Below are 17853 nucleotides of genomic sequence, written 5' to 3' on the forward strand. Positions count from 1 at the left end.
AAATAAGAGCATGAGTCATTCACTGACATTGACACTTACAGTGGGGAGAACAAGTATTTGATACACTGCCGATTTTGCAGGTTTTCCTACTTACAAAGCATGTAGAGGTCTGTAATTTTTATCATAGGTACACTTCAACTATGAGAGACGGAATCTAAAACAAAAATCCCGAAAATCACATTGTATGATTTTTAAGTAATTAATTTGCATTTTATTGCATGACATAAGTATTTGATACATCAGAAAAGCAGAACTTAATATTTGGTACAGAAACCTTTGTTTGCAATTACAGAGATCATACGTTTCCTGTAGTTCTTGACTAGGTTTGCACACACTGCAGCAGGGATTTTGGCCCACTCCTCCCTACAGATCTTCTCCAGATCCTTCAGGTTTCGGGGCTGTCGCTGGGCAATACGGACGTTCAGCTCCCTCCAAAGATTTTCTATTGGGTTCAGGTCTGGAGACTGGCTAGGCCACTCCAGGACCTTGAGATGCTTCTTACGGAGCCACTCCTTAGTTGCCATGGCTGTGTGCTTCGTGTCGTTGTCATGCTGGAAGACCCAGCCACGACCCATCTTCAATGCTCTTACTGAGGGAAGGAGGTTGTTGGCCAAGATCTCGCGATACATGGCCCCATCCATCCTCCCCTCAATACGGTGCAGTCGTCCTGTCCCCTTTGCAGAAAAGCATCCCCAAAGAATGATGTTTCCACCTTCATGCTTCACGGTTGGGATGGTGTTCTTGGGGTTGTACTCATACTTCTTCTTCCTCCAAACACGGTGAGTGGAGTTAGACCAAAAAGCTCTATTTTTGTCTCATCAGACCACATGACCTTCTCCCATTCCTCCTCTGGATCATCCAGATGGTCATTGGCAAACTTCAGACAGGCCTGGACATGCACTGGCTTAAGCAGGGGGACCTTGCGTGCGCTGCAGGATTTTAATCCATGACGGCGTAGTGTGTTACTAATGGTTTTCTTTGAGACTGTGGTCCCAGCTCTCTTCAGGTCATTGACCAGGTCCTGCCGTGTAGTTCTGGGCTGATCCCTCACCTTCCTCATGATCATTGATGCCCCACGAGGTGAAATCTTGCATGGAGCCCCAGACCGAGGGTGATTGACCGTCATCTTGAACTTCTTCCATTTTCTAATAATTGCGCCAACAGTTGTTTCCTTCTCACCAAGCTGCTTGCCTATTGTCCTGTAGCCCATCCCAGCCTTGTGCAGGTCTACAATTTTATCCCTGATGTCCTTACACAGCTCTCTGGTCTTGGCCATTGTGGAGAGGTTGGAATCTGTTTGATTGAGTGTGTGGACAGGTGTCTTTTATACAGGTAACGAGTTCAAACAGGTGCAGTTAATACAGGTAATGAGTGGAGAACAGGAGGGCTTCTTAAAGAAAAACTAACAGGTCTGTGAGAGCCGGAATTCTTACTGGTTGGTAGGTGATCAAATACTTATGTCATGCAATAAAATGCAAATTAATTATTTAAAAATCATACAATGTGATTTTCTGGATTTTTGTTTTAGATTCCGTCTCTCACAGTTGAAGTGTACCTATGATAAAAATTACAGACCTCTACATGCTTTGTAAGTAGGAAAACCTGCAAAATCGGCAGTGTATCAAATACTTGTTCTCCCCACTGTATACTGTCTGCCTCACCTTAGCAAGAACACAAACAACCACCAAGGAAGAACACAAGGCCAGACATATTCACTCTGCCCTCATTCTACGCCTCAACGTCATCCTTTCTTCAAATTCATAGTTCACAAAAAGCATTTGTGTGGCCACTGTTGAGTGCAATGGATTAGAGGACTATCTGTTGGTTTGATTTTGCATAGCTCTGCATCCATAGCTTTGCATACGCAAAGCTTGTGTGTGTGTGTGTGTGCGTTTGTGTGTGTGTGCCAGCTCACCTGCAGAGTATGGCTCCTGTTTCTCGATGAACTCAAACTCGTTCCTCTCGTACCTGGCTCGGATCCACTGCTCCCGCAGTAGCCTGGAGCACAATGAAGCAATGGATGGGTTTCACCTTCTCTCACCTTTCTCTATAGCACAGGTTCCACGCTGCTATGTGAATGAATGATGACCTAACAAGCTGGGAGGTTGGGACACAGGCTACATTTCTACTTATCTCGCTGTGACAGATTCTCCTTTCCTTTCATCTTCATTGCCCACAGGCACGCAGACACACACACACACACACACACTCTCCTTTACACCTTTACTCCAGGACAAAGAGATTGATTAGCATGAGTAAACAGATTAATAACAGATTATCTTTTTTTGGTTGTGTGTGTAGAGGAGTGAACCTCACCATGACAACAACAGCCTCTCCCCTCTCTCTCTCTCTCTCTGATATATGTTTTTAAACTGTATGCAGGTCTATTTTAGATGTTCCTATCTTTTTTCGGTGTCTCTTATAATCATGTCAGTACGGTTAGATCGTATTTGGCATCTTTTCAGAACAAACATCAGATTATTCAGATTAAAGTAATCCATTCAATTGACACAGAACCAAATCTGTCTCTCGCTATTCCCTCTCTCACATGTAATATGCTTATTGGGTTGGCAGCCACAGAGAAAAGTAATGACACAGGCACAACTCGGCGCTGTCATTGTAGAAGTTACACTTCACACTTTTGCTTCTCTCTCTCTCTCGCGCTCTCTCTCTCCCTCTTTCTTTCACAGGCAAACACACTGACATACACACACACGTGCACACATACACCATCCACCACACACACAGACACAGACACAGACACACACACACAAAGGAAGAAGAAGTACGTGTTACATTTCAGTACGGGTGTGAAACAGTAAGCGTTTTGCAGTAACAACACTTGACACAGCAGTGATGTCTTTGTATACCACTAAGTGTCTACATACTAATCGACCAGACGTTGTTAGTACATCATTATAACTCAGTCATGTGGGTGACTTACTTGCAGTCTGTGTGTTTGGGTCTGTAGTAGAATGCTGGAACTTTCTGTTCATACTTGGCTTTGGCTGGTTCATTACCCATGGCAGCCATTAGCTGAGGACAGACGGAACAATAAAGTTTTCTCGGTTTTAATACAAATCAATGAATGCATTGACAACCAATGACGTATATAAACCCTGGATTACAGATGCTATGTACTGGCCATTGAAAGGCTTTGAAGCCACCGGTCAGCCATATTGGCAATCCCAAGTAGGAGCAGTCTTCCATACGAATGAATGGGATTCTACAGTACAAAATTACATATATTTAAGTATTTTGTTGTTGTAGTGGGGACAGTAATATTAGTAATCTCCAAAAATCATACTTTAAGGACAAAACATGTTTTAATTTTTTTTATGTTTAGCTCACATAATATCATTTAAAAAGTATCTATTAACCCACGTTGACCCAAGTTAAACAATTTAAAGGCAATGCTACCAAATACTAATTGAGTGTATGTAGACTTCTAACCCACTGGAAATGTGATGAAAGAAATAAAAGCTGAAATAAATCATTCTCTCCACAATTATTCTGACATTTCACATTCTTAAAATAAAGTGGTGATCCTAACTGATCTAAAACAGTGATTTTTTTACTAGGATTAAATGTCAGGAATTGTGAAAAACTGAGTTTACATACATACCACCGCTACCTTGTCACAACACAACTGATTGGCTCAAATGCATTAAGAAAGAAATTCCACAAATTAACTTTTAACAAGGAACACCTGTTAATACTTGGCGCGCATGGGGAATGGAGAATGGTGGCTCTATGTTATGAGAGAGCATTAGAGAGCTCGCCTCGTCATACCCTGTTCAATAGGACTAAATATGAAATAAACAAATTAATATATGTTGAAGAAAATCCTATTTGTTCAATAAATGTTCAAGAGAAAAAAGGGAACTGTACAGCACGATTTCTATATTTTCGGGTTAGGGTCGGGTGTGGGCCTAAAAAAGTCAGGTGGTTGCGGAAGGGGTTATCAGCAATTGCGGGTGGGTGCGGGTGAATAAACAACTGACCAGCGCATCCCTATCAGACACACTACTGGAACTGACTGCGGGTCAGTTTTTTGCTTGTTCTAACATGAGCAGACTTAAGAACTTGGATGGCAAGATCTGATCTCAAATCAGGTTGTGACATGTAATACATGTACTTGTACCAATGTAATGCAACACAATATAATGTACATGGTCCCAGTGTCTTGCTCTCCTGCTTCCCTCTATGGCAGGCGGTTACTGACCTCGACCTCTGAGGCGTCCCATGTCTCCTGCTGGACAGACTTGACCCTGCTGATGTGGGGGATGCCTCTGTGGAGGAGGGAACAGGCTTGGCACACAAACACACCCAGAGTCACTGAAGCCCAGTCTGGCTCTGAGGAGAGGGGGGGGGGGGGGGGCATGAGAAGGGAGAAAGAGAGGGAGGGAGAGAACAGTGGGGATGGAGAGATATGGAGGGAGAGGGGGAGAGAGGAACCAAAGGGGAGAGATAGCGTCATAAATGCGGTGCAACAGAAGGGATATGAGCTCAAGGTCCAAACTATAAATACTAAAAGTGCTGACACCTGCAGTTCTGAAAGGTAATAGGTAAATGAAGCAAACCCAGTATAACTGGATAGAGCTGCGTAGAGAGAGAAAGAGATAGAGAGCGTGTTTGTGTGTGGACCAAAGACGGCAGAGCTGCAGAATCGGATTAGGGGAAACCATATTTAGTCTTCGCACAGGAAATGAGCTAGATACTGTATTTATTCACTGATCAAAATCCACAGAGTATTAGAGCACAGTTCAACAGACCTCCAGGCCATCGCTAGACTCTATCACACACATGCAAGCATGTACGCACGGTCCCGCACACACAGCGACTACAGAGCTATGACAGGCAAACACATGACAGAACTCTGCAGAAAGCACTGTGCTATGGAAAGAATAAACTGTCAAATTGCATCTGCCACAAACATGAACAGGCCTGCACTTGGCCTTTTTTGGGACACAACAAAGAGATATTCATGTTTATAAGCATGGGTGTCCTGAAGATATGAGAGATGTCATCTCTCTACTGCAGGGGTGTCAAACATACGGCCCGCGGGCCGGAACCGGCCCCCAAGGAGGTTCGATCAGGCCCGCAGGATAATTTGAAAGTGGAAAAAATGCATAAAAGACATGGAATTAATATTTTTAATTCGCTGCAATTCATGGATTATCCGCTAAGGGGCGCACTCTTTCCATCAGAGTAGAAGACAAGCTGCATCACTGAGACAGACTGAAAACAGCAGACGGTATCAATGCGCCATCTGCTGCTTGTTACGACGTTGTTAATACCTTGGTCTCTATCTCTCCGCTACACCCTCATTAGCCAAAATGTCGTTATCCAAACGGAGAAAAGTAGATAAGGAGTGTAGAATTTTCAAAGAAAAATGGACCACGTCCTATTTATTTACAGAGATGCACGGAAAACCTTCGTGCTTGGTGTGTTTGCAACAAGTTTCGGTATTGAAGGAATATAATATTCGATGCCACTACGAGACTCATCACAGCGAAAAATATGACGGCTTGCAAGGACAACTGAGAAGAGATAAGATTAACGAATTGCTGGCGGGTCTGAGGAAACAGCAGTCAACTTTCATCCAGAGCCGAGAAGTCAGTGAAGCAGCGGTAAAAGCCAGCTACCTAATTGCTAGCGAAATAGCATTAGCATCGAAGCCGTATTCCGACGGTGACTTTGTTAAACGATGCATGATGAAGGCGGCTGAACTTGTATGTCCCGAGAAGCGACAAGCTTTATTGCACATAAAAAAGTAAATTGCACATTTGTCTAAGGAAATATGAGGTGTTTCATGAAATGTTTTGTAAAAGGATAGTTCATTAAATTTCAATATTTTCCTAATGTTCTTGTGCTTCTTTACACCAAAACAAAGGAAAGACATGATATTTTGGTTATTTATAGCAGAGTATGGTATAATTTTAATGGTCCGGCCCACTTGACATCTCCCTAGGCCGTATGTGGCCCACGATGCGAAATGAGTTTGACACCCCTGCTCTACTGTGATAACCCATGCATTGCACACACACACACACACACACACACACACACACACACACACACACACACACACACAATGCACGAACAGACGCACGCACACACACACACACGCTATTCTGAGAGAGAAATTGGCTGACTGAATGACCTTATGCATTGACTAGAAAGAGAGCACTCATCCAGGCATTGCACTGAGCTTATTCAAGGCTTTTGAAACTCTTGACAATGTGAATGTAGCCCAATCAGCTGATACCTATTATGTGTATACACACACAGTTGAAGTAGGAAGAATACATACACCTTAGCCAAATACATTTAAACTACGTTTTTCACAATCTCTGACATTTCATCCTAGCAAAAATTCCCTGTCTTAGGTCAGTTAGGATCACCACTTTATTTTAAGAATGTGAAATGTCAGAATAATAGTTGAGAGAATTATTTATTTCAGCTTTTATTTATTTCACCACATTCCCAGTGGGGCAGAAGTTTACATACACTAAATTAGTATTTGGTAGCATTGCCTTTCAATTATTTAACTTGGGTAAAACGTTTCGGGTAGCCTTCCACAAGCTTCGCACAATAAGTTAGGTGAATTTTGACCCATTCCTCCTGACAGAGCTGGTGTAACTGAGTCAGGTTTGTAGGCCTCCTTGCTCGCACACGCTTTTTCAGTTCTGCCCACAAATTTCCTATGGGATTGAGGTCAGGCTTTGTGATGGCCACTCTAATACCTTGACTTTGTTGTCCTTAAGCCATTTTGCCACAATTTGGAAGTTTGCTTGGGTCATTGTCCATTTGGAAGACTCATTTGCAACCAAGCTTTAACTTCTTCACTGATGTCTTGAGATGTTGCTTCAATATATCCACATCATTTTCCTGCCTCATGATGCCATCTATTTTGTGAAGTGCACCAGTCCCTCCTGCAGCAAAGCACCCCCATAACATGATGCTGCCACCCCCGTACTTCACGATTGGGATGGTGTTCTTCGGCTTGCAAGCCGCCCCCTTTTTCCTCCAAACATAACAATGGTCATTATGGCCAAACAGTTCTATTTTTGTTTCATCAGACCAGTGGACATTTCTCCAAAAAGTACGATTTTTGTCCCCATGTGCAGTTGCAAACCGTAGTCTGGCTTTTTTATGGCGGTTTTGGAGCAGTGGCTTCTTCCTTGCTGAGCGGCCTTTCAGGCTATGTCGATATAGGACTCGTTCTACGTTTTACTCTTCACAAGGTCCTTTGCTGTTGTTCTGGGATTGATTTGCACTTTTCGCACCAAAGTACGTTCATCTCTAGGAGACAGAACGCGTCTCCTTCCTGAGCGGTATAACGGCTGTGTGGACCCATGGTGTTTATACTTGGATACTATTGTTTGTACAGATGAACGTGGTACCTTCAGCCGTTTAGAAATTACTCCCAAGGATGAACCAGACTTGTGGAGTTCTACAACAAAAAAATTCTGAGGTCTTGGCTGATTTCTTTTGATTTTCCCATGATGTCAAGCAAAGAGGCACTGAGTTTGAAGGTAGGCCTTGAAATACATCCACAGGTACACCTCCAATTGACTCAAATGATGTCAGGCTCCCCTTCCCGTTCGGGTGGCGCTCGGCGGTCGTCGTCACCGGCCTATTAGCTGCCACTGATTATCTTCTCCCCCTCCTTATGTGTTTATTGGTTACACCTGTTTTGTGTTTGTTCTAATTAGTTGGGCTTTATTAGTCAGCCGGCCAGCCCGTTTCTTTGTGCTGGATTGTTTATTGTAAGCCTGGTGTTTGTTACAGACGTTACGTGTTTGTGTATGTTCGTGAATAGTGCTGGACTGTTTTCGTTCCCCGTGTCTGGGGCAGTTTATTTTGAGCACCCAGTGTTGAGTGGGGTGGCCGAGGTTCACCGTGTTACATTAAATGAGCATTATATTGAACTCTCTGTTTTCCTGCGCCTGACTTCGCACTCCGACACCCAGTACCTTACAAATGATGTCAATTAGCCTATCAGAAGCTTCTAAAGCCATGACATCATTTTCTGGAATTTTCCATGCTGTTTAAAGGCACAGTCAACTTAGTGTATGCAAACTTCTGGCCCACTGGAATTGTGATACAGTGAGTTATAAGTGAAATAATCTGTCTGTAAACAATTGTTGGAAAAATGTATTGTGTCATGCACAAAGTACATGTCCTAACCGACTTGCCAAAACTATAGTTTGTTAACAAGAAATTTGTGGAGTGGTTGAAAAACAAGTTTTAATGACTCTAACCTAAGTGTATGTAAACTTCCGACTTCAACTGTATGCATGCACGTTTGCATGTGCATACGTTTGTGTGTGTACATAATTTGTGTTTAATATCATTTTAGCTTACTTAGGCTCAATGTTTCTACTCAGTTTAATAGGTCCTGAGCCATTGAAACCTCCCATGAAGTGTAGAGGCAGTTTGCACAGCTGGCAAGACCACCCTCTTTGCAGATAATTCTGACACCTAGTTCTAACAAACCACATTCACACACACTGGAAAGCCCCTCCCAAACACAAAGGCACTGCAGCCTTGTGCTCCTCACACACACACACACACACACACACACACACACACACACACACACACACACACACACACACACACACACACACACACACACACACACACACACACACACACACACACACACACACACACACGACTCAAGAGAGTCAGTTGAGAGCTAAGCGGTAGGGATAGAGTCTATTCTTGCATTTCCATGTACTCTTGGGATGCAGCGAAAGCTCAGATGGAGATACAGACCCTTTTAAGTGCTGGAGCAAGTACCAAAGAGAGAAACATGTGACATTGGAAAGGGGGGAAAAAATAAAGAGAGAGATGGGGGGGGGGGGGGGTCTGCTTTGTGTAGACTTTGTCCCCTCTCTCCACTGTATCCTTCAGCTCTGGGTGTGGCCTCATGTCCGTAAACAATGACTCCATCTCTATGGAAACAATCCCCATCAGAACTGGCCTCCTTTCCATAGCCAGAGGTGGGGTCACTAGGTGTGTGAATCAGAGAGCGGAGGAAAGCAAACTGACCAGCAACAGAAAGCACATGTGCTTCTGTCACTGGGATTTTCCACTTGACATGACTGTTAGTATCGGTAAGGTGGAAAACACATCCTCGTTAACACACATTGGATTCCCCCTGTGTGTGTGTGTGTGTCTGCGCGTGTGGGTGTGTGCACACACGTGTTTGTGTGCAAAGCAGCATCACAGTACAGACAGTGGGGGGAGTGTTTAATTAGTCAGAACGAGATAACAAGGCTATTAATTGATTCATTAATTGGCCGTCTAATGCCTACCCTCTCATATTCCCTAGAATGGCTGATGTTCTAACCCCTTCATCACCATAACATACATTAGTTAGATCGCATTAGTTAGATAGTAAACATACAAAAATTTGACCAACTGGGGACATTTTGTTAGTCTCCACAAGGTGAAATCCTATTTCTAGACGGTTAAGGGTTAAGGTTAGAATTAGTGTTGAAGTTAGATTTAGATTTAGGGTTAAGGTTAGGTTTCATTGTTAAGGTTAGGGCTAGGGTTAAGGTTAGGGTTAGTGGTTAGGCAAAATAGAATTTTGAATGGGACTGAATTGTGTGTCCCCACAAGGTTAGTTATACAAGACTGTGTGTGTGTGTGCGTTCGCGTGCATGTGTGCGCGTGCATGTGTGTCCGCACCTGGGCGTCTGTGTTTGATGGCTTATTCGTCCTTACTCTGTGCTCCACTAGACGAGGTAGGTCAGTGACCAGTAAAGCTTAACAGTTTCTCTCTGCCTCAGCATTTGGATGCTGCCCTTCATGGAGGGTACAGACAAATTCCCGTGTGGGGGAAAAAAATCGCAGTCATTCTCTGTGGGCTGTGGCCATTGAAGGTAAGCATCCTGATAAGAGAGATGAGGTTGTGTGTGGGCCTACAATATCTGGCCTTATATCAGCAGGACCACACAGGGGAGACATTCTGAACATTAGCATAATACTGTATGGCATCATCAACGTGTGGGAGCAAATGGCTATCCCTCTGACAGTGGTACAGTACATCACTGGTGTAAATTACCCTGCATAAATCAGTGAAATAGACTAATTCCTCACTGAACATCTCAGTGCCAGAGGTGTCACTACAGACACCCTGGTTCGATTCCAGGCTGTATCACAACCAGTCGTGATTGGGAGTCCCATAGGGCGGAGCACAATTGGCCCAGCGTCGTCCGGGTTTGGCCGGTGTAGGCCGTCATTGTAAATAAGAATTTGTTCTTAACTGACTTGCCTAGTTAAATAAAGGTTCAATTATCTTATTTTAATTAATAAATAAATAGTAGGTTGGTGACTGGTGGTTACGGGAAAGCCAGAGAGTCGCTTGCGTGATGTGTAGCCTATGATCAGAGGCGGAGCCAGAGCGGAGTCTATCTGCCCATAATCATCGCTTGCTCCACCTCAGCTCACCAGCTGATGAATTCCGGGTTTGGCGCATCCTTCTCACTGCTAGAGAACAGAACCCTCGCTGCTCTGCGCACCCATTTCTGCTCATATTCTGCTTAGCCTATCCAGTCCAAGTGCAAATACAAGTCACGAGAAGGCGAGTTCGAGTCACCAAGCGTCGAGTCCAAGTCAAGTCACAAGTCTTGAAAATCGGGAAATGAGTCCTGGACGAGTACTACAACACTGCCCTCTGCGGGTGATTTGCAGGATGTGCAATGATCAAAGTAAAAAGGAAGGCTGTGATTGGTTACATTGCCTATTATGCCAATTTCTCCGTATAAAATGGGCCTTAACTTTAAAACTAGCAGAGATCCCACTCTGGATATTTGATATGCCCTTAAGAGTATATTAATTTTCAACAATATATTGAATCATTTGCCAAATCAAAAATGGTACATTGTTCATATTTCTGTTTATATTTTTCTATATTCATAAATTGGTGTAAAAAGAGTAATAATGAAATCAAAATACTACTCATATTACAGAGCAAGCATTAATGATGAATATGACACCAAGTTTTGCTTTGTAGCATCTACGGATTAAACATTACAGAGTCTTAAAGGGTAAGGCCAAAATGTCATAAATATGTGTATATGCCAACTTTGATTAATTATTTCTCATTTATGCTTTTAGATACAATGTCAAATATACATTGATTGTACAAAACATTAGGAACACTCTCCTAATATTGAGTTGCACCCCCGTTTGCCCTCAGAACAGCGTCAATTCGTCAGGGCATGGACTCTACAAGGTGCCGAAAGCGTTCCACAGGAATGCTGGCCCATGTTGACTCCAATGCTTCCCACAGTTGTGTTGGCTGGATGCCAAAGCAGTCATCAACACAAAGGGTGGCTACTTTGAAGAATCTCAAATATAAAATATATTTTGATTTGTTTAATACTTTTTTGGTTACGACATGATTCCATATGTGTTATTTCATAGTTTTGATGTCTTCACTATTATTCTACAATGTAGAAAATAGTAAAAATAAAGAAAAACACTTGAATGAGGTGTGTCCAAACTTTTGACTGGTACTGTATCTACATATCTGTATGTATTTAATTATTTATCTATGTATTATCTAGTTACTCAAACTTTAATTAATGTATATATTTATTAATGTATTTATTTATGCATTTCTTCCTCCAATATTATAATGAGGGGGTGTCAAACATCTGTATCTAACACACCATTGGTTGATTAATGTCCGTTGCATTGCTCGACTTCACCACCTATGTGAAGCTAGCCACAATAATGATTAGCCACAATAGTAGAATTTGCAGTTCACCTTCAAAATAAAAGACCTGCATTGAAACTGACGCAAACAGATACAAATAGTGGAATCATGCCATATTTCAACTGGATAATGCTTAACGAGTTTGGAATGTTGTTATATAAAGTCAACAATTAGTTAATTTGCCCCCAAAATGTTAATCAGTTGAAATCACACTGTGGGTGTGTTCGACTTCAGAATTGCATTGGGGGCAGACTGAATGCATTGTACAGTCATGGCCAAATTTTGGGAGAATGACACAAATATTAATTTTCACAAAGTTTGCTGCTTCAATGTCTTTAGATATTTTTGTCAGATGTTACTATGGAATACTGAAGTATAATTACAAGCATTTCATAAGTGTCAAAGGCTTTATTGACAATTACCTGAAGTTGATGCAAAGAGTCAATATTTGCAGTGTTGACCCTTCTTTTTCAAGACCTCTGCAATCCGCCCTAGCATGCTGTCAATTAACTTCTGGGCCACATCCTGACTGATGGCAGCCCATTCTTGCATAATCAATGCTTGGAGTTTGTCAGAATTTGTGGGTTTTTGTTTGTCCACCCGCCTCTTGAGGAATGACCACAAGTTCTCAATGGGATTAAGGTCTGGGGAGTTTCCTGGCCATGGACCCAAAATATCGATGTTATGTTCCCCGAGCCACTTAGTTATCACTTTTGCCTTATGGCAAGGTGCTCCATCATGCTGGAAAAGGCATTGTTCGTCACCAAACTGTTCCTGGATGGTTGGGAGAAGTTCCTCTCGGAGGATGGGTTGTTACCATTCTTTATTCATGGCTGTGTTCTTAGGCAAAATTGTGAGTGAGCCCACTCCCTTGGCTGAGAAGCAACCCCACACATGAATGGTCTTTACTGTTGGCATGACACGACTGATGGTAGCGCTCAACTTGTCTTCTCCGGACAAGCTTTTTTCCAGATGCCCCAAACAATCGGAAAGGGGACTCATCAGAGAAAATGACTTTACCCCAGTCCTCAGCAGTCCGATCCCTGTACCTTTTGCAGAATATCAGTCTGTCCCTGATGTTTTTCCTGGAGAGAAGTGGCTTCTTTGCTGCCCTTCTTGACACCAGGCCATCCTCCAAAAGTCTTCACCTCACTGGGCGTGCAGATGCACTCACACCTGCCTGCTGCCATTCCTGAGCAAGCTCTGTACTGGTGGTGCCCCGATCTCGCAGCTGAATCAACTTTAGGAGACGGTCCTGGCGCTTGGGCGCCCTGAAGCCTTCTTCACAACAATTGAACCGCTCTCCGTGAAGTTCTTGATGATCTGAATAAATGGTTGATTTACGTACAATCTTACCGGCAGCAATATCCTTGCCTGTGAAGCCATTTTTGTGCAAAGCAATGATGAAGGCACGTGTTTCCTTGCAGTTAACCATGATTGACAGAGGAAGAACAATGATTCCATGCACCACCCTCCTTTTAAAGCTTCCAGTCTGTTATTCGAACTCAATCAGCATGACAGAGTGATCTCCAGCCTTGTCCTCGTCAACACTCACACCTGTGTTAACAAGAGAATCACTGACATGATGTCAGCTGGTCCTTTTGTGGCAGGGCTGAAATGCAGTGGAAATGTTTTTGGGGGGATTCAGTTCATTTGCATGGCAAAGAGGGACTTAATTATTAATTGCAATTCATCTGATCACTCTTCATAACATTCTGGAGTATATGCAAATTGCCATCATACAAACTGAGGCAGCAGACTTTGTGAAAATTAATATTTGTGTCATTATCAAAACTTTTGGCCACGACTGTACAGCCTTGGGCCAATTAAATGTTCACAGCTGTGAAGAGTTTACATAAATATTAGTGTAAACATATTATTGCAGGACTTAAACCGTGGGAAATTACTTCACTATTCAGCTTATTTTGCATATTGAACATTCATGATGCAATGTAGAGCTTTACCTATGGATCTTGGGTCCATGAAATGGGGTAAGTCCAGAACACAGCTGTACATTGCAATATGAATGTCCGATATGCACACTAGACTGACAGGTGAGGTGATTTCCCACAGTCATAGTCCTGCAACAAGAGCTACGACACTAATATTTGTGTGAACTCTTCACAGTTGTATTCTGTGGGTGTCACTGAGTAGGCTGATACCCCATTTAATGGGCCCAAGATCCATAGGTAAGGCTGTACATTGCAATATGACTGTTCAATATGCACAATAGGCTGACTAGTGAGGTGATTTCACACAAAGTCCTGCAATAAGAGCTACGACGCCTATGTGTGTGTAAACTCTTCACGGTTTCGTTCTGTGGGTGTCACTGAATAGGCCGATACCCAATTTAATTGATCCACAATCCATAAGTAAGGCTGTGAAGTGAAATATTAGTATGCCCCCAATGCAATTAGGAAGTCTAATACATCCACAGTGCGATTTCAACTGATTTCTCCTTTTTGTCAAATTAACAAATGATTGTCTTCTGTTGAATATATATAACAACATTCCATCTTTGTATAAATTATCGACGCATGAAGTGACATGCTACGATTCATCGGAGTAGGGCACCGATAAATGGTGTCGTATCTGGCGTCTCGATGGATATTGAGGCTTCGTGGTTTAAGATGAACATGCAAGGAATAGTTGATTCACGTCGCTTAACCCGCACTGTGAATGGAAAGGGAGAAAGCCTTTATGTGTTCTTGATGTTTGATGAAGAACTTCCCCTGACCCATTTTAAGCTGGGATATGAGATATGCGGTGCAACCTTATGTAAAAAAAGCCACTTCAATGTCAAAAACTGTAAAAAGTCTGGCCAACGGAATACCACTGTTGAGGAGTCTGAGGAGGCACGGTGTTGCAATTGTGATGGGAATCACGTTCCCTGAGTGCCCTGTTAAGGTGAAGAAGGTCAAAGCAGGAAGGATCAGGGCTGTCGAGAAGGTCTCCTATGCAGAGGCAGTGAAAATTGTCGAAGCAGTGAGTAGAGATGATGACGCTCTAGTGGATGCCCAACAGTCTGTGGATGTCAGTCAGTTGAGAGATCCTGAAACACTAATCGTGTAGAAGGTTGATTTTTCTTGGCCTTTATTGCACAGGTGATGAATTGTACAGTACCAAAAAAATGAAACTGGAAATCATTGTGAAAGCGGCTAAAAGGTTCTTGGATCTCCAGGATTTCATGACTCAAATATTGAAGGGAATACTGTATGAAGATGCTTCCCCCTTTCAGGCCCCAAAGCCTGTGTAAGGATCTGAGTACATTTGACTACGAGAAGGAGTACAATGCGTCTTCTTATATACAGTGAGGGAAAAAAGTATTTGATCCCCTGCTGATTTTGTACGTTTGCCCACTGACAAAGAAATGATCAGTCTATAATTTTAATGGTAGGTTTATTTGAACAGTGAGAGACAGAATATCAACAAAAAAATCCAGAAAAACGCATGTCAAAAATGTTATGAATTGATTTGCATTTTAATGAGGGAAATAAGTATTTGACCCCTCTGCAAAACATGACTTAGTACTTGGTGGCAAAACCCTTGTTGGCAATCACAGAGGTCAGACGTTTCTTGTAGTTGGCCACCAGGTTTGCACACATCTCAGGAGGGATTTTGTCCCACTCCTCTTTGCAGATCTTCTTCAAGTCATTAAGGTTTCGAGGCTGACGTTTGGCAACTCGAACCTTCAGCTCCCTCCACAGATTTTCTATGGGATTAAGGTCTGGAGACTGGCTAGGCCACTCCAGGACCTTAATGTGCTTCTTCTTGAGCCACTCCTTTGTTGCCTTGGCCGTGTGTTTTGGGTCATTGTCATGCTGGAATACCCATCCACGACCCATTTTCAATACCCTGGCTGAGGGAAGGAGGTTTTCACCCAAGATTTGACGGTACATGGCCCCGTCCATCGTCCCTTTGATGCGGTGAAGTTGTCCTGTCCCTTTAGCAGAAAAACACCCCCAAAGCATAATGTTTCCACCTCCATGTTTGACGATGGGGATGGTTTCTTGGGGTCATAGGCAGCATTCCTCCTCCTCCAAACACGGCAAGTTGGGTTGATGCCAAAGAACTCCATTTTGGTCTCATCTGACCACAACACGTTCACCCAGTTGTCCTCTGAATCATTCAGATGTTCATTGGCAAACTTCAGACGGGCATGTATATGTGCTTTCTTGAGCAGGGGGACCTTGCGGGCGCTGCAGGATTTCAGTCCTTCACGGCATAGTGTGTTACCAATTGTTTTCTTGATGACTATGGTCCCAGCTGCCTTGAGATCATTGACAAGATCCTCCTGTGTAGTTCTGGGCTGATTCCTCACCGTTCTTATGATAATTGCAACTCCACGAGGTGAGATCTTGCATGGAGCCCCAGGCTGAGGGAGATTGACAGTTCTTTTGTGTTTCTTCCATTTGCGAATAATCACAGAAACTGTTGTCACCTTCTCACCAAGCTGCTTGGCGATGGTCTTGTAGCCCATTCCAGCCTTGTGTAGGTCTACAATCTTGTCCCTGACATCCTTGGAGAGCTCTTTGGTCTTGGCCATGGTGGAGAGTTTGGAATCTGATTGATTGATTGCTTCTGTGGACAGGTATCTTTTATACAGGTAAGAAACTGAGATTAGGAGCACTCCCTTTAAGAGTGTGCTCCTAATCTCCGTTCGTTACCTGTATGAAAGACACCTTGGAGCCAGAAATCTTTTTGATTGAGAAGGGGTCAAATACTTATTTCCCTCATTAAAATGCAAATCAATTTATAACATTTTTGACATGCATTTTTCTGGATATTTTTGTTGTTATTCTGTCTCTCACTGTTCAAATAAACCTACCATTAAAATTATAGACTGATCATTTCTTTGTCAGTGGGCAAACGTACAAAATCAGCAGGGGATCAAATACTTTTTTCCCTCACTGTATATATTTTTAAATAATATATTTTTTCATTCTTTTTTTAAATGATCTCTGTTTTTAGAGATCCCCAACCAGTAGTTGGCAGCAATACACCTTTTGGGATGTAGTCTGCCAATAAAACCTCAAAGAAGAAGAATGACGCAAATCCAGATTACCGGTTTTTCTGTGTGGAGGTAGGCATCGAAAACTTGGGTCAGCTAGCTGCTACAAGGGACACATATGTGAATGAATATATATGCTAACTACTCATCTTATTGATAAAGTTGATAAAAATGCCGTCATTAACTAGCCAGCTATCTTGAAACTGCTGGGGGAGAAGCTAGCTAACATTAGTTTACCTCCACCAACAGAGTTCAATTTAGCTAGTTAGCTGTGGACTCCAGCTAGGTTTCTAGGAAAAAAACAACTAGCTATATAATTGGTAGCTATATTTTAAAGACTAGCTAGTTACTGTGTATTTGAAAGTTTTGGTCAAACTACTTTGTTCCCCTGCCGGTTTATTGATGCCTTTGTGACAAAGTTGACAAGACAATCCACTCCTAATGTTACTGCAAATAGGCTGTTTTTAAGAAGCTTGTGCACATTTACATTAGTGTTTCATTAGCTAGTTAGCTAAGTTACTGACTGACTAAGCTCATTCTTATTCCTGTTGTAGTTGCATTTCAGGTGGAGTGGCATTGCTGACAGGCCAGCATGCATATTCAGAGAATCTCAGAGTAGTACTGATTTTAGGATAAGTTTTGCATACACACCGAGTACAATTACATTGACATGGGGGAGGTTATCCTAGATCACCATCCCTATGCTGAGACGCTTTGTGAATATGGGCCTTGGAAGAAATACCTTGCACAGCAGTCCTTTCACCACAGGATCCTAGAGCAGTGGTAGGCAACCTGGTTCTAGGAGTACTGCAGGATTCTGTTTCAACTAGGCACCACAGCAGGGGTGCGTTCAGTTCACTTTCCCAAAACATTCTTGTATGTTCTTGATCAGACTTGGAGATACGTTTGCTCCGTTCGGGTGGGTGTGGCTTGAAGCAATGAGTGAAGTATTTACAGGGCAGTGGTGCATTTTGTACCCCCAACCCCTTCCCATTTTTCAACGTGTCGCTCAGTACAGCACCGTTTCAGTTCAATTAAACATTCTATTACATTTTAAATGTCCTGAATGCAGCTCTGACCAACTGAGCTAACTGAT

General features: G+C 42.7%; 1 protein-coding gene and 1 long non-coding RNA gene across 5 annotated transcripts in view; both read right to left on the reverse strand.

Annotated features, from left to right (window-relative positions):
• The window catches only part of LOC139580992 (uncharacterized), a 587892-nt gene that overhangs the window by 189889 nt on the left and 380150 nt on the right, over positions 1-17853 (reverse strand). The window lies entirely within an intron of this gene.
• The window catches only part of LOC139580982 (arf-GAP with dual PH domain-containing protein 1-like), a 39782-nt gene that overhangs the window by 13624 nt on the left and 8305 nt on the right, over positions 1-17853 (reverse strand). For 2 of the 4 annotated variants that reach the window (XM_071410211.1, XM_071410210.1), the window contains exons 2-4: positions 4226-4356; positions 2945-3036; positions 1916-1998 (exon numbers count right to left, since the gene is read on the reverse strand). In XM_071410211.1, coding sequence (XP_071266312.1) covers positions 1916-1998; positions 2945-3036; positions 4226-4356 — 306 coding nt within the window. Of the gene's footprint in view, positions 1-1915; positions 1999-2944; positions 3037-4225; positions 4357-17499; positions 17686-17853 lie in introns of those variants that run through there. The other 2 variants (XM_071410209.1, XM_071410212.1) reach the window with 2 other exon arrangements.

This window comes from Salvelinus alpinus, chromosome 7, assembly GCF_045679555.1.
Source record: "Salvelinus alpinus chromosome 7, SLU_Salpinus.1, whole genome shotgun sequence".
Taxonomy (NCBI): domain Eukaryota; kingdom Metazoa; phylum Chordata; class Actinopteri; order Salmoniformes; family Salmonidae; genus Salvelinus; species Salvelinus alpinus.